The sequence below is a fragment of the Podarcis filfolensis genome, assembly GCF_964270895.1.
Source record: "Podarcis filfolensis genome assembly, chromosome: 4".
NCBI lineage: Eukaryota > Metazoa > Chordata > Lepidosauria > Squamata > Lacertidae > Podarcis > Podarcis filfolensis.
The window spans coordinates 103,138,277-103,162,431 of NC_139607.1; the positions used below are offsets into that span (position 1 = coordinate 103,138,277).

General features: G+C 47.6%; 1 protein-coding gene across 1 annotated transcript; it reads right to left on the reverse strand.

Moving 5' to 3' along the window:
* Positions 1–2,457: 2,457 nt before the first annotated feature.
* LOC310761881 (uncharacterized protein) lies at positions 2,458–14,267 on the reverse strand (the record flags this gene model as incomplete). Its single annotated transcript, XM_083612080.1, has 4 exons — positions 13,787–14,267; positions 13,467–13,595; positions 11,834–11,960; positions 2,458–4,169 (listed from the first exon to the last, which is right to left on the reverse strand). The coding sequence occupies exons 1-4, from the start codon at positions 14,201–14,203 to the stop codon at positions 2,458–2,460; spliced, it is 2,385 nt and encodes a 794-aa protein (XP_083468206.1). The 5' UTR covers positions 14,204–14,267.
* Between the last annotated feature and the right edge of the window lie 9,888 nt (positions 14,268–24,155).

Sequence of the window (24,155 nt, forward strand, 5' to 3'; positions counted from 1 at the left end):
TGGGTCCGCCTGCCCGCCGGGGTTCCGCCCTTTCTAGCCTCTTCTGCCGCTGATTCCCCTGAGCCTTCTCCCTCCCTCCGGCGGGCTTTAGGAGCTGGTTCCCCATCCGGGTCTCCTGCTGTTCCGCGCGCCTGCACATTTGAACTTGGCGCGCGCGCCCAGCCAGCAGCTTTCCTCCTGACCGTTTCACTGCTGCTGCCACTGCTTCCCCCTTCGGGGGGGCTAGCTGCAACTGACCTCCCTTCCGTTCCCCCACTCTCCGATGGAGGCGTGGTCAGCCCTGACTCCCTCTCTGGAGGAGACGCTGGCCCTGACACATGTGACTCCTCCCCCCCCACTATGCTCTGGTGGGGAAACTGGTCCCGATCCTCCACTGCTGCTTTGGGGTTCCCCTCTGGCTCCTTGTTTCTGGTGCGTCCCCCCTGGGACCCCCCTTGCCCTGACCATCGGCGCCCCCTTCTGGGAATCTTCTGATTCGCTGGAGAAGCTCATGGAATCTCTCGGGCCACTGTCATACTCCCCTACGCTGCCCTCAGATTCTTCCCCTTCGCTCTCCCAATCCTCTCTCCCCAGTGCTCCTGCTCCTGATTCCCTGACAGTGATTGATATGCATTGTATGTGCAATATAACATTGTGCCACTGGATGGTGCAGTGGAGTCCTGATTTTCTCTACCTGTTTTCAGTGTTTGAATTTACAACACCTTTAACTGAAGCGCTTCTTTGATGTATCCAGACTCTAGATCCAGCCAGTTCAGAAACCATAATTCTGTGACCCCATGACTGACAGTGGTCGCCGGAGGGTGGTGGGGGTGGGTGGCAGAAAATGTTGACCCTGTGGGCAGCAGCTGAGAGAAAAATTTTCCATTTGGGGAAAGGGATAAAAAGGAAAGAAGACCAAAGGGAGAACAATATCGTGGTTCTCAAATGATGGATAACATAGGTTACTACAGGAGAAAGAAAATAAAATAATATTCCACAAGACAACAGTGGGAGAGACACCGAGCAGAGACCTTCGGAATACAAAAAAAAATTTAAATTATTTAATGGGGGGGGAATCTAACAGAAAAAACAGGGGGCACAAAAGAAACCAGCCAAACTGAAAGGGAGACCACCTAAGGAGATGCCAATATAGCAGAGATCCTGGTGGAATTAGGAAAAGATTTACAAAATAGCACCAAAATGATGGACAAATTGACAACAGAAATCAAAACACTATCCAGGAAAACAAATGGTATGGAAAAACCAGTCCAAGCTTTGGAGGAAACAGTTAAGAGAAATAATAATAATAATAATAATAATAATAATAATAATAATAATAATAATAATTTTATTTATATCCCGCCCTCCCCAGCCGAAGCCAGGCTCAGGGCGGCTAACAACAATAAAACAGTACAGCAGTACAACACAACACAACACTCTGAAATCATTCATTATAAAATTGATTCAAATCAAACCAATGGCAACCATTGGGCCAGAGCTCCGCGAAGATTGCCGAAGGAGGGAGTCAGGCTGTGGCCTGGCCAAAGAAAGAAGAGAACTGAGAGATAAAAAAGAATCGAGATAGAATGAAAACAGAGCTAGCCACAGTAAGAGAAACTCAGAAGGATATAATCAATAATATTGCACTTCTGGAATTAAAATAAAATGACACAACACTACATTTGAGAGGCATTTCAGAACATCGGAATAAACAAATCAGAGTTAAAAGGAACCATGGAAAAAGAGGATAGGAAGTCAAGGAATGCTTTCTGATTTTTTGTTAATTATTTAAATTCTGGGGAAGGAAAGATTTTTCTTTGTTGTATCGTTTTCAGCTCGTTTTTCCTGCTCCACAGAGTAGGACACAAACAAATGGATTCAAGTTTTGTTTTGTTTTTTAAAAAAACAAGACTGACTAAACATGTGGAAGAACTTTTTGACAGCAAGAGCTGTTAGTGGATTGGACTCCCTTGGAAGTGCTGGAATTTCCATCTATTGAGGTTTTCAAGTGAAGTTGGATGGTCATCTGTCATGGATGCTTCACTTGCTATGCCAGCATCACATGGGGTTGAATAGATTGCACCAGGGTTCACTTCCAGCTCCACAATTCTACAATTTCATGATTCTCCCCTGTATGAGTTCTTTGATGGGAAGTGAGAGAGGAGTTATGAGTGAAGCTCTTCCCACATTGCACACACTGATAGGGTTTCTCCCCTGTGCGAATTCTTTGATGAGATGTAAGAGAGAAGAAGAAGAAGAGTTTGGATTTGATATCCCGCCTTTCACTCCCTTTAAGGAGTCTCAAAGCGGCTAACATTCTCCTTTCCCTTCCTCCCCCACAACAAACACTCTGTGAGGTGAGTGGGGCTGAGAGACTTCAAAGAAGTGTGACTGGCCCAAGGTCACCCAGCAGCTGCATGTGGAGGAGCGGAGACGCGAACCCGGTTTCCCAGATTACGAGACTACCGCTCTTAACTACTACACCACACTGCTCTTCCTGAAGCTCTTTCCAAATTCAAAGCATTTATGTTGTTTCTCCCCTCTATAAATTCTTTGATGGGTATTCAGATGAACTCTCTGGATGTAACTCTTTCCACATTCCACACACTGATAGGGTTTCTCTCCTGTATGAATTCTTTGATGGAAAGTGAGAGAGGAGCTCTGAGTGAAGCTCTTTCCACATTCCACACACTGATAGGGTTTATCCCCTGTATGAATTCTGTAATGGGAAATGAGATGGGAGCTATCAGTGAAGCTCTTTCCACATTCCATGCACTGATAGGGTTTCTCCCCTGTATGAATTCTTCTATGGTAAGCGAGACTGCTGCTGTGACTGAAGCTCTTTCCACATTCCATGCACTGATAGGGTTTCTCCCCTGTATGAATTATTTGATGGGAAGTGAGTTTGGAGCTATCAGTGAAGCTCTTTCCACATTCCACACACTGATAGGGTTTGTCTCTTGTATGAATTTTCTGATGGAAAGTGAGAGAGGAGCTCTGAGTGAAGCTCTTTCCACATTCCACACACTGATAGGGTTTCTCCCCTGTATGAATTCTGTAATGGGAAATGAGATGGGAGCTATCAGTGAAGCTCTTTCCACATTCCATGCACTGATAGGGTTTCTCCCCTGTATGAATTCTTCTATGGTAAGTGAGACTGCTGCTGTGACTGAAGCTCTTTCCACATTCCATGCACTGATAGGGTTTCTCCCCTGTATGAATTCTTTGATGTTTAGTGAGATCAGAGCTCATACTGAAACTCTTTCCACATTCCACACACTGATAGGGTTTCTCCCCTGAATGAATTCTTTGATGGGAAGTGAGTTTGGAGCTATCAGTGAAGCTCTTTCCACATTCCACGCACTGATAGGGTTTCTCCCCTGTATGAATTCTTTGATGGTAAGTGAGACTGCTGCTGTGACTGAAGCTCTTTCCACATTCCATGCACTGATAGGGTTTCTCTCCTGTATGAATTCTGTGATGGGAAGTGAGATTACAGCTGCTACTAAAGCTCTTTCCACATTCAAAGCAATTATATGTTTTCTTCCCTGTATGAATTCTTTGATGGTAAGTGAGACTGCTGCTGTGACTGAAGCTCTTTCCACATTCCATGCACTGATAGGGTTTCTCCCCTGTATGAATTCTCTGATGCCTAGTGAGATCATAGCTCTTCCTGAAGCTCTTTCCACATTCCATGCACTGATAGGGTTTCTCTCCTGTATGAATTCTGTGATGGGAAGTGAGATTACAGCTGCTACTAAAGCTCTTTCCACATTCAAAGCAATTATATGTTTTCTTCCCTGTATGAATTCTTTGATGGGAAGTGAGGCTGTGGCTGTGACTGAAGCTCTTTCCATATTCCACGCACTGATAGGGTTTCTCTCCTGTATGGGTTCTTTGATGGGAAGTGAGATGGGAGCTATAAGTGAAGCTCTTTCCACATTCCATACACTGATAGGGTTTCTCCCCTGTATGAATTCTTTGATGTGAAGTGAGAGAGGAGCTCGTACTGAATATCTTTCCACATTCCATGCACCGATAGGGTTTCTTTCGAAATAAATTTCTTTTATGGGAAGTGGAATGGGAGCTCTGACTGCAGCTCTTTCCACACTCCAATTTTTTACGTGCCTTCTCCACTCTGCAGATTGTGTTGTGTTCTTCTTTGTTCTTCCTTTCCAATTCATCACAATCTGCAATGGAGAGAAAAAGGGATTAGAGCCTCAGGAACAAATGGAGCCCCCAGTTAGGAAATAATGCTCACTAAATTTGTTGTAGAGAAGGCAGTTGGCTGTGTGTTTATTACCGTATTTTCCCCTCTATAACACACAGATTTTTTCTCCTAAAAAGGAAGGGGAAATGTCTGTGCGTGTTATTGAGCGAATGTGTGGTCCCTGGAGCCGAAAAAGCAGGCAAAAATCAAATCGCGCTTCACGGAGAAGGGAAACCTGAAAAGAGGAAGCGGCTGCTTTCCTGCATGCTGCCTCAGGGTCTTACTGCCCACCCTCCTCTGTTTCGTTGCTGTGTTTGCTGAAACGGAACAAAGAGCAGGGAAAGCCCCTCCCCTCCAGGCAAGCAGAGGGGAAAGCAGAGTGTCGTTCCTTCTAATTCCTCTCTGTGCTCCAGTGCTGCTGGGGGAGAGGGAGGGGGGAGGGAGAGAGGGGGGGAGGGAGAGAGAGGGGGGAGGGAGAGAGAGAGGGGGAGGGAGAGAGGGAGAGAGAGAGGGGGAGGGAGGGGAGAGAGAGAGAGAGAGAGAGAGAGAGAGAGATGGCTGGCTTGGGTGGGGGGAAACTTTTGCCTTTCTTTCCTCCCTCCCGTTAAATCCCTCTCCTGCATTCTTAGCCAGCTGCTTCTCTGCACACCCCTCTCATGTCCCTTCTTTGTTTTTCCTTCGCTCCGCACTTAAAATGTGGTTACAAAGCATAGATCCACATGGATCCTCAGGATCTTTGCATTGGGTCACCCCAAATTCACCATCAGATCACATAGCATGTCCATGGCTACAGCCTGCACCAAAAAAATCACGCACCCACTGTTGCCTGGGGCTGCAATGGTGCAAAAACGTGGTTAAAAAGCATGGATCCACATGGATCCTTAGGATCTTTGCATTGGGTCACCCCAAATTCACCATCAGATCACATAGCATGTCCATGGCTACAGCCTGCCCCCCCAAAATCACGCACCCACTGTTGCCTGGGGCTGCAATGGTGCAAAAACGTGGTTAAAAAGCATGGATCCACATGGATCCTCGGGATCTTTGCATTGGGTCACCCCAAATTCACCATCAGATCACATAGCATGTCCATGGCTACAGCCTGCACCAGGAAAATCATGCACCCACTGTTGCCTGGGGCTGCAATGGTGCAAAAACGTGGTTACAAAGCATGGATCCACAGGAATTCTCAGGATTTTTGCATTGGGTCACCCCAAATTCACCATCAGATCACATGTCTGTGGCCACAGCATGAAGCACAAAAATGATACATCCACTTGTCAGGGAACTGCCATCGGAGAAACAGGAGGTGAAAGGGCTCACAGAGGCTGAGAGAGACTTATCAGCTGAGGAGGGAACCAGCAGGGGGAGAGGAGGAGCTCCAAGGGAAAGTGAGTCGGAGGGAGGGCTCAGAGACACTTCCAGCGAAAATAGTGGGGAGGTTTCAGGACCTCCCATAGGGACACCCACTCCTCGCCGGAAACTGTCACGCCGAGAGTCCAGAAGACGCGTTTCCGTTAAGGAACTTTTATGCTGGAAGAAGTTCCGTAAACGCCCACTGTCTGATTCTACAAGCGACTGACGGAGCCATGCTTAAGGAGCTCCGTCACAGACAGAAGTTTGTGGACTTAGCCAAACTCTGAGGGACTAGGACTTTATGCACAAGCAGCTCATCATCCCATCACAGCAATCAGACAGTCCCTGAAAGCAGCTTGTGCAGAGAGGCATCATGAGCAACCCAGCCGGAACCGGAGGAGCAGGAGGAGCTGGAGAGGGTCCAAGCCTGCAAGAAAGGTACCGGGTGTTGGAGGTCCAGCTAGCGCTGCAAACGGCGAGGCTAGAGGAAAGAAGGGCGCAGGATGCAGAAAAGGCAAAAGGCGCCCCACTAGCAAGAAAGATGCCAGGATTGGTGCAGAAGTTTGGGGGGGACCCCAGGAACTATCAAGCCTTTAGGACAGAGATGCAGTATGCTCTCAATCTGCAGTTTGACGACTTTCCCGACGAGGAATCGCGAGTGGCGTTTGTGGTTGGCCATCTCGAAGGGGGGGCGAGAGACTGGGTTAGACCCCTGATGGCAGGGAATAATGAAATGCTGAAGGACACGAGGAAGTTTTTTCGCGCCATGGATTTGATGTTTTCCAGCGAGATTGAGCAGGGAGTGGTGCGCAGACAGTTGATGGCTTGTAAACAGGGGAGCCGATCGGTTCGTGAGTACTGGACTGAGTTTACCATGCTGATACATAAATTGGGGTGGGACCTATTGGCGGAACCCATTCAAATGCTTTTCGCAGAGGGGCTTTCTTCGGCGGTGAAAGACGAACTTTCCCGGGCGCCCAGGGCGGAGTCTATGGACCAGCTGACCAAATCAGCGCTGACCATTGGAGCGCGCCAGGAGGCGAGAGCCTTGGAGAAGCGGGAAGGGAAAGGAGAGCGTTGGCGGGATTTCCACATTCCAGAGATTCCGGAGCCAAATTTCCCGCCAGGAGAGCCGATGGAAATTGGAACAGCGTGCGCGCGCGCAGCTTCAAATCCCAGTGAAGGGCGGAAGAAGGAGGGGAAGAGCACCAAGAAATGTTATCTCTGCCAGCAGCCAGGTCACTTTGCCAGAGTCTGCCCGCAAAGAAAGGAATGGCAAGGGATGGCGGGAGCTGTTGGGGGAAAGGAGGAGGGAGTCCAGGAGCCAGTAAAAGCCAACGCCTGGCTGCCACCGTCAGGGCACAGCAGCCAGGCCAAGGAGCAGTAAAAGTGCCCACGCCGGAACCTCCAAGACCAGCCCTAGTGATAGAGGTGTTGCTAGAGCTGGCAAACGGACACCCACTAAAGACAAAGGCGCTATTGGACTCAGGCAGCTCCTGTAATTTTATGAGTAAGGAGTTTGCAGCTGAACACCAGATACAGACAATCCCTTTAAGTAACCCCCTGCAGGTGACCACGATCGATGGGAGGGAGCTGTTGGGAGAAGTTAGCCTACAGACCGTCCCAATGGTTATGAGGGTTGCCAGGCACACCGAAAGGATAGCGTTCAATGTGGCCACCTTGGGAGGGGCTCCCATTATTTTGGGAATGAGCTGGCTAGCGTTGCATGATCCGCTAGTGGGCTGGCATCAGAGAGTGGTCTCCTTTGGGTCAGCACATTGCCTGGAACACTGCAAAGAGGGAAAGGCGCCGGAAGGGGCAAAAGCCTTTCTAGCAGGGACGGAAGTAACGGACAAAGGGAAGGTGCCCAAACAATACGCTGACCTGAGCAATGTCTTCAGCGAAAGGGAAGCAGATAAACTACCACCGCATAGAGCCTTTGACTGCCAAATCAATCTAGTCCCTGGGGCCCAGCTCCCAGTGGGCAAGCTGTACGCCATGTCAGACAGGGAAATGCAGGAGTTAAGGGAGTTTATTGATAAAAACCTGAAGAGAGGCTTCATCAGAGAGTCCAGAGCGGTGGGGGGCAGCCCAGTGTTTTTTGTGGACAAAAAACACACGGATAAACCGAGACTTGTAGTGGACTTTAGGGCCCTAAATGCAGTGTCAGAACCAGTGGCTTTCCCAATGCCCAGAATTGATGACATTTTGACCAGGGTGAGGAAGGGAAAGATATTCACTAAACTGGACCTGAGAGGGGCATACAACCTGATACGGATAAGGAAAGGGGATGAATGGAAAACCACCATGCTCACCCCTTTGGGGGCTTTTGAATATTTAGTTATGCCCTTCGGATTACAATCAGGCTCAGCATGTTTTCAATCGTTCATGTAGCACGTCCTGGGACCTCTGCTCTACAAGAATTGCGTGGCCTTCCTAGATGACGTGTTAATATATTCAGAGAATGAGGAGCAGCATGTAAAGGATGTCAGGGAAGTGCTGAGCCAACTGCAAGCAAACCAGCTGTGGGTGAAATTGGAGAAGTGTCAGTTTCACACCAAGGAGGTGGAATTCCTGGGGTACCGCTTGTAAGATAAGGGATTAGCCATGGATCCAGGCAAGGTCCAGGCGGTGCTGGAATGGAAGACACCGAAAACGAAAAAGGATGTGCAAAGATTCTTAGGGTTTGGGAACTTTTACCGTAAGTTCATCAAGAACTTTGCCCACTTAATGGCTCCCATCACGGACTGTCTCAGCAGCAAGAAGAAATTTGTTTGGACGGCGGAGGCGGAGCAAGCATTTGAGGAATTGAAAAGGGCATTCGCTTCGGAAGAACAGCTCCTGCATGTGGATTTACAAAAACCAATGAGAGTGGAAACTGATGCATCAGACCGGGCGGTGGGGGCGGTGCTTCTTCAGCCGGGGAAGAATAAGTCGGAGTGGAGACCGTGTGCCTTCTTCTCGCGTAAGCTAAACAAATCCGAGAGGAACTACACCGTATATGACCGAGAACTACTCGCCATTCACGAAGCGTTCCAGAGATGGAGACACTTACTAATTGGTGCACAACATAAGGTGCAAGTGTGTACGGACCACAAGAATTTGGAGTATTGGAGAATGGCCCAGGAGTTCTCCAAATTCCATTTTGAAATTTGCTATGTGCCAGGTCCAGAAAACGTCAGAGCGGACGCTCTCTCATGCAAACCTGAATATTTGGAGGGGGAGGGAGCACCTGAAGAGAGACATATCATCCCAGAGGACCGCTGGGTGTGTGGGGCGGCCTGGGTGGGGCAAAGGGAACTGGTAGAGGGAACGGTGAATGATGAATACGCCCAGAATAAGCTCAGAGGTTTAAGGAGAGAGGGAGAAGACCCCGGAGGTTTTGAAGAAAGAAACGGGGTATTGTATTACAAAGGGGCACTATATATACCCGAAGGGGAATTGAGGGGGAGAGTACTCAAACAGCTGCACGACAACCCCACAGCGGGGCATTTTGGGCAACACAAGACCATGTGGTTGGTGACCAGGGAATTTTGGTGGCCCAAGGTGAGGGAGGATGTACGGGAGTATGTAAGAAGGTGTGACCAATGCCAGAGAGCCAAAGGAGAAAGGCGGGCGCCGGCGGGGTTATTAGAACCGTTACCCACACCAGAATGACCGTGGGAGGCGGTATCGATAGATTTTATGACTGATCTGCCGAAATCCCAGGGGAAAACCGCCATACTGGTCGTAGTAGACCTGTTAACTAAGATGGGCCACTTTGTAGCTTGCTCACATGCAGTCACGGCGGAAGAGACAGCGAAATTGTTTGTAGAACATATTTTTAGGCTGCATGGCGCCCCCTTGAGGGTGGTCTCCGACAGAGGGAAACAGTTCACGTCCAGGTTCTGGAGGAAACTTATGAGCTTACTGCACGTAGAGGTCAATTTTTCGCCTGCCAGGCACCCTGAGACCAATGGGCAGGCGGAGAGAGCAAACGGTATCCTCCAACAATACCTGAGGTGTTATGTCAATGACAGAGAGAACGATTGGGTCGAAAAGTTGGTGCTAGCGGAATTTGCCTACAATAATGCGGAGAATGTGTCCACCGGGATGAGCCCCTTTTTGGCTAATTATGGGTGCCACCCCAGGGCATTTCCAGGGGGAGGAGGGGAGAGATGGAGTGTCCCGGCCGCCGAACATGTTGTAGAAGAAATGGAAGCGATCCATCGTCAACTCCAACTCAACTTAGAAAGGGCCAAAGAAGAATATAAGAGGCAGGCAGACAAGAGCAGAAGGGAAGGTGAAACCATTAGGGTGGGGAGTCAGGTGTGGCTGTCAACCCAAGGGTTGCCGTTCAAGGGGGGTTGCAAGAAATTGAGACCCAAAAGATTGGGACCATTTGAGGTCATTCAACAGGTCAACCCAGTGGCTTTCAGACTCCGGTTACCGAACCACATGAAACTGCACCCAGTATTCCACAGGTCGTTACTGTCACCGTATAGGGGGGAAGGTGAAGGGGTCTCCACACGGGGGCCAGTCTTAGAAGAAAGGGAAAGCAGCAACCATGTGGTGGAGATCATCGACTCCAGGTGGAAGGGTAATCAGGTGGAGTATTTGGTCGCGTGGGAAGGGGAACCGGAGTCGGAAAACGCCTGGGTGACGGCAGAGGAGGTCAATGACGAGATCTTGATCGAAACGTTCCACCAAAGGTTCCCCAGGAAACCTCAGTCAGTAGCGAGGTTCCGGAGGGAGTACTTTGGCACCACCGACGAGGAGGAGGAACTGGAAGGATTCAGGGAATCGGAGTTGGAAGAAGGAATAGACTCCGATGAGGAGGAGTACTTAGAAACCGGAAACAGCAACCGGTGGAGGGAAGTGTTCGAAACTTCGGAAGATGAGGGAGGTTCTTTAGGGGTTTTGCTCCCTCGCCTCCCGCAGAGGAGGGGAGGGGAGGTGGTGAAGGGGGCCCTGGAGGGGAGGTGGATGTCAGGGAACTGCCATCGGAGAAACAGGAGGTGAAAGGGCTCACAGAGGCTGAGAGACTTATCAGCTGAGGAGGGAACCAGCAGGGGGAGAGGAGGAGCTCCAAGGGAAAGTGAGTCGGAGGGAGGGCTCAGAGACACTTCCAGCGAAAATAGTGGGGAGGTTTCAGGACCTCCCATAGGGACACCCACTCCTCGCCGGAAACTGTCACGCCGAGAGTCCAGAAGACGCGTTTCCATTAAGGAACTTTTATGCTGGAAGAAGTTCCGTAAACGCCCACTGTCTGATTCTACAAGCGACTGACGGAGCCATGCTTAAGGAGCTCCGTCACAGACAGAGGTTTGTGGACTTAGCCAAACTCTGAGGGACTAGGACTTTATGCACAAGCAGCTCATCATCCCATCACACCACTGTTTCATTCAGAATGTTTTTTCCCTTGTTTTCCTCCTCTAAAAACGATGTGCGTGTTATGGTCAGGTGCGTGTTATAGAGCGAAAAATACGGTGCCTTTGTTATCTGTAATAACCCAATGTATTTATTATTGGATTCTAATTGATGGTTGAATGTTGCTTTGTTTGAAGTAAGCTACTCATTTTAAGATTTTTGTACTTTTTACATTAGATTAGATTGTTGTTTTTATTACTGTTTCATGTTTATACCGTAGCACCTCAGGTTACGTAACCCTCTGGTTACGTAAACTTCAGCTTATTAAAGTGGCAAATCCATGCGCATGCGCAGAACAGTGATCCTCGGGTTGCGAAAACCTCGGGATCTGGCCGGACCTCCGGAACGGATCCCATTCGCAACCAGAGGTACCACTGTATATGTGTTGGAAGCTTCCCAGATTGGCTGGAGCAACCCAGCCAGATGGTCAGTGTATACATAAAAATTATTATTATTGCTATTATTATCACTGCTAGTACTACCTGAGATTCAATCAGCCTGGCTCTTCTCTGGGGCAGATGTTGTTTGGCCCAGTCATGGCATCCCCTCCATCTCCAATGTCATTTGTCTCTTTGGTCAACCCAAGACTGACAGCAGCAAAAACAAAAACAGGAAACCTGACAGAAGCTACTTATCTTTCTTAACAACTCTGAAGCTGACATTTAAGATGCCTGGGCAGTTCAGATCAGCCCAACTGTGGTAGAAGGAGGCAGAACTGGAGGAAGATTGTTCACAGAAAAAACTGTAATTTACTATTTCTTGTGGGGGTGTTAGGTTCCCAGGTTTTGTAGGGGGTGCTGTGAAAATATATGAGGTTTGTCACATAGAGGTATTTCTTGAATTTCCTGGCAGATAGGACGATCCCACAGGGAGCCTTACCAAGAGAGGCCACGATCCCACAATTCTCCTTCATGACGTCCTTATGCAGAGCTCTCTGGTCAGGATCCAGCAATGCCCACTCCTCATCCGTGAAACGAACAGCAACATCTTCAAAGCACACTGGACCCTAAAAGAAAAAGGCAAATGTCCTCCTCTGAGTCAGCAGAAATATGATCTGCTACACAATGCTCTGTGGTTTTCTTCCTGTTAATTACTGTGTTATTTCAATAAGATTGCTTTGCTGCACATTTTAATTATGGGCACCTATTTTAATGCTTTAATTGTATTCTTTTATTCTGCATTTTAACTATGGGAATTCGTCTTTGTGCAAATAGGTGGTACTCCACCTTTTGGTTTTCAAATCATTCTGCCTACGCAAGCATTCCAGTTTGCCGGATGGAAGGGTCCACTTTCTCCTCTCCTCGTGAGTTGTTCTGTAGAGGTTCCCTTCCAATGCCCTAGAGCCAAATTCAAGGGGTTCATGGGGGCATGGAGAGGGAGATGAATCCTACTGGCTTTTACGATATGGATACAACGCAGCTGCAAACTGGCAGCTCGGTGTTTACATCACATGATGTGGCTAGCTATGGGAAAGAATGTTCCCGAGATTTCTCAAAGCTTTGTTCTCAGTGTAATATGAGACCTTCCTGTTGCATTTGTAAAGGAAGTTTGAGTCACTTGCTAGGAGGAGATTGAACTGATCGGACATGTTTTCTGTACAACTGAACAGTCAGAAATAAAAGGATGTAAATAGCTTTCTGACTATCTCCTTTCGCTTGCTGGTATGCAAGGATGGAGGGGGTGTGCATTTTCCACGCTGGGAAATGTCGCCTATCAAGATTTCCCTGGACTGCGGGGATACCAGCCAGAGGAGATCACCGGTAAGAAGCTCCGGGAGCTGGGAGAGAGGCCAGCTTCTCCCGAGGGGACTGGTTTGCCAACACTGGCAACATTCAGAAGGCTGGTATGACAGAGTTATACGGGCAGGAAATCCCACACTTCACAGCTGGAGTTTACTCTTTATTAGCAAGAACATAGACTTGGCTGAATTTCAGACCTTATGAGAACAACAACTCATTCCCTGAGCGTCTTCCTTAACTAAATCAGTTGCCGAGAGTGAAGGCCCCTGGCTCCCCACAGCTTTCCAAGTCCCCTCCTCTCTGGGGTTTCTGGCAAGCGATTGAACAGTGCGCCAGTGTGCAGTCTGCCTTTGCTCCTCCATTGTCAGACGTCTCCTGGCTCTGAGAGACAAGCAGGGAGGGGGGCTTCTGGCAGAAGGAGAGGGAGCCACCGGTGGCTCCTCCTTCTCCTGACTCACCTCTGCCTCTCAACCTCCCTCCTCCCACTCGCCTCCTTCCTCTTCTGCCTCTGATTCTGGACTGCATTCTGCCACAGAGTCTCCCAGCTCACCAAGCCCTGTTGCCCCTTCAGCTTCTGACACCTCCTCTTCCCAGGCTTCTCCCTCTTCTCCCTCTGACCGCTCATCCTTCCTCCACCTCCACTCCTTCGGCTCTGAGCCGTCTTCCCTTCCTGGTTCCCTGGCTGCATCCTCCCACCATTCCTCTGTGCCCAACCAGTCCATGACATTGCTCCATCCCTCGGCCTCTGTCCCCACAAGGCAGCTTCCCCTGACCTGATCTGGTGCCACAGCCGCTGTTTCACTTCTGCCCCCATGAAAAGATAAATATGGAGGTCTTGTTGGCTTCATTCTTTCATCTGCCTCATAGGAATCCAGGTCCATTTCTGCAAAACGATCCCTTTTCTGAAAGAAAAACAAGGATTCAAAACTAAATGAATGGTGAGAAATGTTAGAAAGAGAATGACAAAGACAGAATCTTTAAGGGTGTTAGATCTCATTCCCAGGTAAAGAATGGGCCAACAGTAGAGCATTATGCGATGTTCTCTGTCCTGTTTGGAGCCCCTTGGAAGTATCCAGAGGAAAGTCTCTCTCACCTGCTTTCTCTCTGCCTGCTTTCTCTCCTCTGCCTGACTCAGGAGGAAACCTTCGGCCAGCGACACCGCCTGGGAACTGGTCTCCGCTCCACAGTCCCTCACCCAGCTCTCCATCTCCGGTGGAAGGACAGCCAGGAACTGCTCCAAGATCACCAGGTCCAGCATCTCAGCTTTCGTGTGCCTTTCTGGCTTCAGCCACTGATGGTCAAGGTGGTAGAGTCGGCTGCAAATCTCTCGGGGTCCTTTGGCCTCCTGGAAGCAGAACTGCCTGAATTGCTGGCTCTGCACCTCTGAGCGGAGGGTGTCCTCCTCTACCAGGATCTTCTGCCCAGAGTTTTCCCAGAATCCCCCACTGCTCCCAGTTTGGATGGCATGGCCTCTTCCTGCTTCAGGGCCAGCTGTGTCTCGCTCATCCATCTGTGCTCTCAGGAAGCCTCTGAGAGATCGGAAGGAACCCTTTGGTCTTCTGCCAAGTTCTGTCTGTCTGAATTAAAAGCTCTAGCAAATTCTACAAAGCAAATACATTCTTCTGTTACAAAAGCTGTACAATATCAGGAGAAGAAAAAGGTTCCCTGAGCAAGCATGGATGAGTCTTGCTAGGAACCAGGGTAGGACTGCACCACAGCCCAGACTCTGAGCTATCTTTCAAAAAAGGAGGAGAAGGAGGAGGAAATGTAGGTCTCTAGAAGGGAGATTGTGGAAACGTGGAGGCAAGCGAAGAGATTAATGCGAGGTGAATCAGCCTGGTTGCTCCTTCCTTCCAGTCAATGCATGAAGTCAGAACTGATTGACAAGGGAGTCATTGGTGCCTCGTGAAAAATGACTAGGAGTGTTGAGTCCAAATCTCCTTTCTTGTAGCTTGAAGACATTGGTTGGAATCCTACCCCCAGGTGACATGGCTCTCCTATCTCCTCTCTGTCTCCTCCTCTCCAACTCAACATACCCAGCTCCTCATAAAGCTTGGCTTGATCTGCTTGGCTGGCCTCCTCTGCCAATAAGGAGAAAGGAAGAAGGGAAACAAAGGAAGATGTTTGGGAGCAACCATTCATACACGTTTCCTCTGTTGTGCAATGACGCTGACCCGTGTCACACACAGCAGAAGTACTACTGATAGCCTTATTCAAAGAAGCTAGATTTCTATCTGCTAGATTTCCCAAGGGGCTCTGAATAATGTTTTTTTCTGGAAGGGGGGGCAGTAACCTCCTCCCCTCCCCCCCCACAAAAGATCTAAAGGAAGGAGAGAGTTCCTGCCACCTCGCCCCTCCCTGGCAGGACCCCCTGCTCCCGGGGTCTGCCCTCCCCCCATGAGCCACCCTCCCCTGCTGCAGCCCTGGGACCCCCCTTCTCCCCACTGCACCCTCTGGGGGGGGGAGAGGAGACTCACCAGATCCCAAGAGAGGATTGCCCTTCCCAAAGGAGTAAGCAGCGTCTTTATACAAATGCAGAATATAGAGTACTGTAGTTGCAAACCTCGCGCAACCCCGTCCCTCCCTGGCAGGACCCCCTGCTCCCTGGGGCTCCCCCCCCCACATGAGCCACCCTCCCCTGCTGCAGCCCTGGGACCCCCACCTTCTCCCCACTGCACCCTCCTGGGGGGGGAGAGAGGAGACTCACCAGATCCCCGTGGAAGAGAGCAATGCAGCATTTGCAAAAGCAGAAAGCAACCCCGCCCCCGCTTGCAGGAAGGGGCGGGAGGGGCTTTTCCTCTGGAGGACCTGGCCCCCCTTTACTTCCTGTCCTCTCTAGGAATGCAGCTCGGTTCCCTTTAACCCTTGCAGAGCCGAGTCCACCCTGCTCAGTCCTCTCTGCCTTTTCTCTCCTGCATTGCACAATCCCAGAGATGCTCATTTTGAGGGGACGCTCTTGGCTGGTCTGTGATCCGCTCCCTCCCTTGGCCAGAAACTGGAGGAAGAGGTTGCAGGGAAAAGGGGTTTGCAGGAAGGAAGGAAGCTCATCCTACAATGGGAGGGAGCCCTAAGGGTCATCTATTCCAGCCCCCTGCAAGGCAGGAATCTCAGCCAAAGCATCCACCCTCTGCTTCAAAACCTCCAAGGAAGGAGAGTCCGCCATCTCCCAAGGGATTCTGCTGCTCTTCCCGTCAGAAGAAACTGCTTTCTGGTCCTCTGGGTCCCTTATTCTGGGTGCTCCCCTCTAGGGCAGGAGAAAACAAGCTGGCTCCCTCTTCCATGGGTCAGCCCCCCAGATATTGAGAGGTGGCTCCCAGGTCTCCATCCAGGCAGATCTCAGCTGAGGGGGGAACAGGAAGACACACTGTTCCTGCCTCTCCTGGGACTATACATTGCTGAGCTGAAAAATGCAGAAAAGTGCACATTTTGAAGGCTTTGGGCAAGTTTTGTTAATGGAGAAATCTGAGGGTTCCCTTGCACAAAAAAAAAAGGACACCAGCCGGGAATACCAGAGCAAAAGAACAGCCAGTAGGCTTGGTCTTGATTGAAGACTGTGGCGACAGAACTCCCACCTGCCACAAGGTGGAACAAGATGGATGCCCAGAACAAGAGAGCCCCCAAACATTTATCAGCTGCTAATCCCCATGTTATACGACCCCAACTATATCACTAATACATCATGGTTACATCATGAAAGGAGAGGTCTGGTGGCAGCAATCTGAGCATCCTGGACCCTGCCCCATGGTCCCTGTAAAGGTAGAGGGACCCTGTCCATTTGTTCCAGTCATGGCCGACTCTGGGGTTGCAACGCTCATCTTGCTTCTGGGTCATGTGGCCAGTATGACTAAGCCGCTTCTGGCGAACCAGAGCAGTGCACGGAAACGCCGTTTCCCTTCCCAACGGAGCGGTACCTATTTATTTACTTGCTCTTTGACGTGCTTTCAAACTGCTAGGTTGGCAAGAGCAGGGACTGAGCAACGGGAGCTCACCCGGTCGCGGGGATTTGAACCGCCGTCCTTCTGATCTGCAAGTCCTAGGCTCTGTGGTTTAACCCACAGCACCACCTGCGTCCCTTATGGTTCCCTTTGCCCTCCACCAAACACCCATCGAGTGTAACAAAAGAGATATTTACATTTCCCTGTTTCCCAGCCAAGTCAATCACACCCTTTTGTCTTCCTCTCGTTTTATTATTTCTGGATGCCAGGGATTATTCCTCAGGCAGAGGGGCTGCTGAGTAGCTGAGCTCGCATGTCTATATGAATTTCTGAAGTTTCCCCTGTGAGCTGGTACATAGATACATTTATCAGTGAATTCTTACATTTGGTATTGTGCAGCAGAGGCGCTTTGAGCAGGTAGGAAGAAACTGTGATGAAGTGTTTTGTGGGGACAAATCACAAAAGTCACAAAAGTGATTTTACCTGCAGGTGAATCCCGGAATTAGCCAATCACATGGGGCCCACTGTGTAAATAATGTATATAAAGCAGACATTCTGGGGGAACTTCCATTCCTCCACACCACTGTGAGCTGAATAAAGAGCATGAAATCCACACTCAACTCACTGTATATTTCAATCGGAGAGCCTTCAAGGTGCTGTAGCACCCTGCTTGTGGTTAACGCTTAGCTGGAATGAAGTATTCAACACAGCAATAGAGAAATTAAAATAATAATTTATTTGTCAGACAAATAAATGATAGGCACAGTGGTATATGGTTACCAAAAGCTCTGCCCCCTCCAGCCCTGATGGCCAGCACTTATATTTCCTCAGCCCAGCCCCCTTGCTCCTCCTTTGGCTGCCTCTGTCCAATCAGCCTGGTTGAAATTCCTATTGGCTGTTTACTAGAACCAATCATAAAAGATACACCCATTTCCTATTACCTTTTATGGGAGACAAAGAGCTATATTTCCTTCTATCCATAAATGGCAGACAAGTAGCCATATATCTTACATTTGCCTGACAAGGCACCTTAATTAACATTTCACCTTTTGCCCTATTCACTGCAAAACAGATGGCTAAAACAGATGGTGCATGGTTTTTAATTTCATTTTAAACAGAGATCTTGGGTTCACCTTCTCACACACCATCAATGAAATAAGAATCTAACATAAGAATCTAACATTTCATACTTTCTAAATCCTTTGCATAATTACATTCAAGCCAATATATTTCATCCATAACATATATAGATTTTTAGAAGAAAAGGCCTTTTCAAAGTAAAAACGAACTTAGTAAAAAGGAAACAGCTTCAGAGACAAGCCTCTTCGGTTTACAACCCCCCTTTCCCCAGCCAGCTGCTGTTTCCATTAGCTCTTGCCCTTTAACCTTAGGAAGATGTGGCTGAGTCTGATGGAAGGCACAATAATTCTTACTATTTACCAACTCTTAATTAGTGTTTTTGCAGCTTGATTGTATTCTGTAATATGTATGGTCAGTATGACCTTTTGCTCCTAGCCTGTAATTTCCTTTTACAACTTTGAGAAACGTGTCTCCTGCAATAAATCGGGGGGGGGGGGGGCCTTGATCAAGAAGATAAACAACTGCCAGAGTACTCAGCCAGCTGCTTAATGCCTGGCATGAAACACACAAGCACCTGCAAATATATTTTTTAAGCTCAGTTTAAAATGCAGGTCTTGATCAGATGCCTCAGTGCCACACAGGACTGTTAACAAGCCCCCCCCCCAAAAAAAAACACCCCTGTGATCATCTTCTAGCTTGGTTTCTTTCCCCTTCCCGTTCCCTGATTCTCACAGAGAGAAGAAGGGGAGAGAAGTGACAACAGGAGCCACCTCCTGGCCAAGACATTCCCATGGGAGAGAGTTGCTGGAGGCAGGGGTGGGACCTGTTGGCCGTGAATATCTGGATTGGCTAAGCAGATGAAATGGACAGAAGCATCTCAGCCAGTGGGAAAGGCAGCCATATTGACTATGGCAGGCATAGGCAAACTCGGCCCTCCAGATGTTTTGGGACTACAATTCCCATCATCCCTGACCACTGGGTCTGTTAGCTAGGGATGATGGGAGTTGTAGTCCCAAAACATCCGGGGGGGGGGCGAGTTTGGGGATGTCTGCACTATGGGTTGTGGACTCTCCATCTTTGGCGGTCTTCACATACCTGTCAACTGTCCTGCTTTGAGTGGGACGTCCTGCAATTCCAGAAGCCACCCTGGCTTCTGATTGCCTCCCAGGATGTCCTGTTTTGGCTCCCGTGAAACTGTGGCCCCAAAAGACACCCATTTTGGGGGGTCCTTGCTCTCGCGTGAGTTACGTGACTCATTCAGGAGCGTGGCCCCAAAAGTCACGGGTCCCAATTTCCCTCTGCAACATGTTGGAGGGTAGGCAGAGTTTGGGAGGACACCTCTATTAATACTACTACTATTTGCCCAGCACCATAAGTTCCTTGTTTGATGATGTTTTTATGTTATAAAGGGCTCTGAGTTCCGCCTTCTGGAGTGCCAAGTCCTTTTGAGAGAACTGCTGTGGAGCTGAGATGAAGGAGGAGAGACCATTTCCTCTCCACCCAGCAAAGTTGTGGAACTCCAGGAAGACACAACCTGAAAGACAGTGCGCTATTTTATTAATTTTTTTTATAATTGCTTATGTTATATAATGTTATAATTTATTGTAATTTTCATAAAATGTATACACTGCTTGATTGTAAACACACACACAAACACACTTTCAAAATGTTTTTTTAAATATTTTTATTAGTAATTTCAACATAACATTTTATCAAAATACATATCATCCTTAAATTCCCCCCCTTATTTTTCCCCTCTCCAAAAAACCTGACCCACCCTCCCCTCCCCAGACTTCCCTCAGCTTCTCTCTCTGGTTTATCAACATATGTTATTTTCTGCATGTTACAAAACTGTACAGATCCTTAATTTATCTATCTAAATGTTATCAATAAAAAGTTTGTAAATGTTTATTCAAAACCTGCCAAGGAGTCCAGTTCATTTTGTTGCTTCTGTAAGTACTTTGTAAAGGGTTCCCATTCACCTTTAAAACCACAGTTATCCTTGTCACGTAGTTTGTGTGTCAATTTTGGCAATTCTGTGATTTCCATCAATTTCTCTTGCCATAATTCTTTAGTCGGGATTTCCTCATTCTTCCATCCTTGTGCTGTTAAGGCTCTTGCCGTTGTTGTCGCATACATAAAGATATTTTTCAGTTTCCTTGGCAGGTCTTTTCCTACAATCCCTAACAAGAATGCTTCAGGTTTTTAAACAAATGTTAATTGGAACATTTTCTTCAACTCATTATATATCATTTCCCAAAACTTTTTGATTTCATTACAATCCTACCACATATGGTAAAAAGTCCCGTCTCTTTCTTTACACTTCCAACACATATTTGAGCTGGTTTTGTTCATTCTTCCTAACTGCACTGGTGTCATATACCATCTATACATCATCTTCATATAATTTTCTTTCAGCAAGGAACAATCTGTGAATTTTAAATCGGTTTTCTATAAACTTGCCCTATCTTCCATCATAATATTATGACCTATATCTTGTGCCCATTTAATCATAACTGATTTCACATCTTCGTCTTACGTCTCCCATTCTAACAGAATACCATATGTGCCTTTCAGCAGTTGGAATCTAAGTCTCTCCTGTATTTGTCAAAGGACTCTCTGAAATTCTGATGTTAGCCTGTATCTCCTTTTCATGTATGTGAAGGAAATGCCCTCTGGGAATTCCCATTTATATATAATGTCAGCTCTCCTGAGTGCTATTGTTAAATATCTATATTTGGTTCTTCTAAGTCTCAATTTCAGTGGAATCTCTCTAAAGATATCTACTTTGTGTCCTGCAACCACATGATTTTTTTCAAAAACTGTTTTGAAGGATTGCGTTCTTCACTCTTTTTGTTACTAGTGTTAATAAAACATTTCCTAACTGCCTCCGTTCGCAATTTTCACGCAATCTAATTCTGAAACAGCTCTCTGAAAGCCCATCCAACCAATCTTTGCTTTCTCCCATCCATTCTGAAATTATCTGTGTGACATATGTCTTCAAATTTGGCTCTGAATCAGATTCTGGAAGGCCTCTGTCAGCTAAATGTCACAGGATTAAACAAGGTATTACAATGGTACCTTGGGTTACAAACGCTTCAGGTTACATACGTTTCAGGTTACAGACTCCGCTACACCAGAAATAGTACCTCGGGTTAAGAACTTTGCTTCAGGATGAGAACAGAAATCGTGCTCCGGCGGCCCCATTCGCTAAAGTGGAGCTTCAGGTTAAGAGCAGTTTCAGGTTAAGAACAGACCTCCAGAACAAATTAAGTACTTAACCCGAGGTACCACTGTACAGACACAGCTTCTCTTAAACTCCCTCCTCTCATAATCAGTTGTTACACTTCAGGTATCCAGAATAAATGCTAAAAGGCTTAACTCTGTTTCTGCTGCTTCTCTCTCATTCCCTTCCTTAGTTATGACAGGACAGCCCAGCTTCCTTCATGGCTTCATACTTTGGTCCGTGAGCGAGGGGCCACTTTTCCTCGGTTCCCCTCTCTCTTAGCAGTCCCACTCCCAAGGTATTTTCCTTTGTATGCCAGACCCAGGGGATCCTCTGAGTCCTTTCTACTGACTCAGAAATCTCCTTTTCCTAGAAAATCTCTCCCCTCCCGAATGGAAGGAGACCCCAGAAGAAGAGTCTTCCCACAGCTTCTCCCTCCAGATTAACTCCCGTCTGAAGACTCTCTCCAGACCCTCAACATGGACTTCCTATCTCAGCTACGACTGTTAATAGAGGATGAGCTGCCTCACTTCATGAAATTAAAACCTCGCTCCTTCAAAGTATTAGAGTTCAAAGACTGTGATAAAAATGAAAGAAGACCAAAGGGAGAACAATATCGTGGTTCTCAAATGATGGATAACATAGGTTACTACAGGAGTAAGAAAATAAAATGATAATTATTAGTATTATTTATTATTTATACCCCGCCCATCTGGCTGGGCTTCCCCAGCCACTCTGGGCAGCTTCAAATAAAATATTAAAATACTAATACATCAAACATTAAAAGCTTCCCTAAACAGGGCTGCCTTCAGATGTCTTCTAAAAGTCTGGTAGTTGTTGTTCTCTTTGACATCTGGTGGGAGGGCGTTCCACAGGAAGGGCGCCACTACCGAGAAGGCCCTCTGGCTGGTTCCCAGTAACTAAGCTTCTCACAGTGAGGTAACCTCCAGAAGGCCCTCGGTGCTGGACCTCAGTGTCTGGGTAGAACTTCAAAGGTAGCCCCATGTAGAGCGCATTGCAGCAGTCCAAGCGGGAGATGAGCAGAGCATGCACCACTCTGGTGAGGCAGTCCGCAGGCAGATAGGGTCTCAGCCTGCATACCAGATGGAGCTGGTAAACAGCTGCCCTGGACACAGATTTGACCTGTGCCTCCATGGACAGCTATGAGTCCAAAATGACTCCCAGGCTGCGCACCTGGTCCTTCAGGGGCACAGTTACCCCATTCAGACTTCCGGGTTGGAGCCATCGGTAATGGCCGAATTCCTCTGACTAAGAGGAATTTGCTCCATGAAAATTGGGTCTGGCCGTCACAGCGAAGGCGGAGACCCTTCAGAAATCACAGGCGGGTGAAGCCTGTGAACGTGGGATTCGGCGGGCACCCTCGGTGCCTCCCCTACTCGCGGGGAAACCTGTTTGCGGGGCTCCGGAGCGAAGTGGGGTGAGCAGCACGGTGCTGTGAATCGATTGCTTTTTCCACAGAGTGAAGCCGCACAGCCGTTGCCGGAGAGCGCTGACTTTTTCCTGTGAACAATTGGATTTTAAAGACACTACCTGTGAGTAGAACAAATTGGAAACTTTTAAAAGAAGAGAGATTTAATTCGGAATTGTAGCAGGGAGGCATAAAAAGGAAGTCCGCCTTCCGCTTTTGTAGATAGAACAAAGCAAAGAGGCTGCAAGCTAGAGTCTTGGAGAGCCGATTGGAAAGGATTAAATTTCAACTTCTAAAAATAGAAAACCCTCATTGGAAGCAGGAGAAGAGGGGGGAGAAGTTTTGGACTATTTGTACCTGCGAGAGAGAGGGAAGGAAGTTAAAATTCCACTGCTCAGAACCTGGGAACGGCCTGCAACTGAGACAATAAGGCTGCCGTATCTGGAACGCGCTCTGTTAGCTGTCAAAGAGAGATACATTGTTTTTAACTGTTTCTAACTGTCCCCCTCTGACTTTAAAGGGAGAAAAAAAGTAACTGAAAATTAAAACTAAATTTCCTGCTTGAGTTATGTTTTAAAAGGAGTTATTTTGGATCAATACAAGTACAGATTGTAACTGTTTCCCCCTAGAGGTAGCTGTGGAAACTGTCATAAGAGCTAGACCAGGGGAATTTTCCATTAGAAAGATAAAACAGCCTGACTGTGGGATTGACCTTGGACTTTCTGAGTGTTATGGCAGATTGGAAAGAGAAAGTAGATTTGTCACTCCCAGAAAAAACAACGAGATCTGGGAAGTCTTGGCAGCGAAGAGCGTCAGCATCTGGTCCTTCTGCCTCACCCGCAGCTGTACCAACACAACTTAAACCAAGAGGAATGTCATCAGAAGAGGGTTTAGCGACTGTGCTAGGTAAGATAAATGAATCTTTGGAAAAACTCAGCAGGAAAGTAGATGAGACAAATGTAAAAGTCGATGCGTCAAATGCAAAGGTGGATGCTGCAAATACCAAAATTAATATAAATACAGAAAGTATAAATAGTCTGGGACAAAAGGTGAATACCAACATAGAAGCCATACAGAAATTGATACAGGAGTCTGCTTCGACCCGTCAAATTGCAGAGGAAGCTAAGGGAAAAGTGGATGCTGTGGAAGTTAAAGTAACTCAATTGGAAATAAGAGAGTCCCAGATATACAGAGACAGGTTGAGGACCATAAGCTGATTCTCTCTATGATTGAGCTCAAGGAAAAACAGACGAACTTGAGGATTAGAGCTGTACCTGAATTGGAGAAAGATAGTCTGATAGAATTTCTTACGCAGCAATTTGCAGAGTTTTGGAATTTGGATTTGGAACAAGAAGGAGTGAAAATCGTGAGTGCTTTTAGGCTTGGAAGAGGAGGGAAGAAGAATAGAGTAAGAGACTGATTACCCTCCAATCTAAAGAAGAGAGAGACAAAATTTTGGGTTGGCACTTTCAGAAGACTTTGGAAATATTGCAGACAAGAGTGGAAATATTCAAAGATATCCCAAAATATCTTTTGGACCTTAGGTCCAATTATGGAGACTTGGTTGCTCTGCTGAGAAGGAACAGAATCATCTTTAGGTGGGAATTTCCTCAAGGCCTATCCTTCAGCTTTAAAGGAAGAAAAATAAAAATAAGATCAGTTGAAGATAAAGAAAAATTTCTAAGCATTCACGAAGAGGATTTACAGAAGGGACTTGGAAAAGAACCAGGAGCATTGGACAGAAGATCACCAGACAGAGGATTAGAGCAAAGAGTACTGGACAGAAGATCAC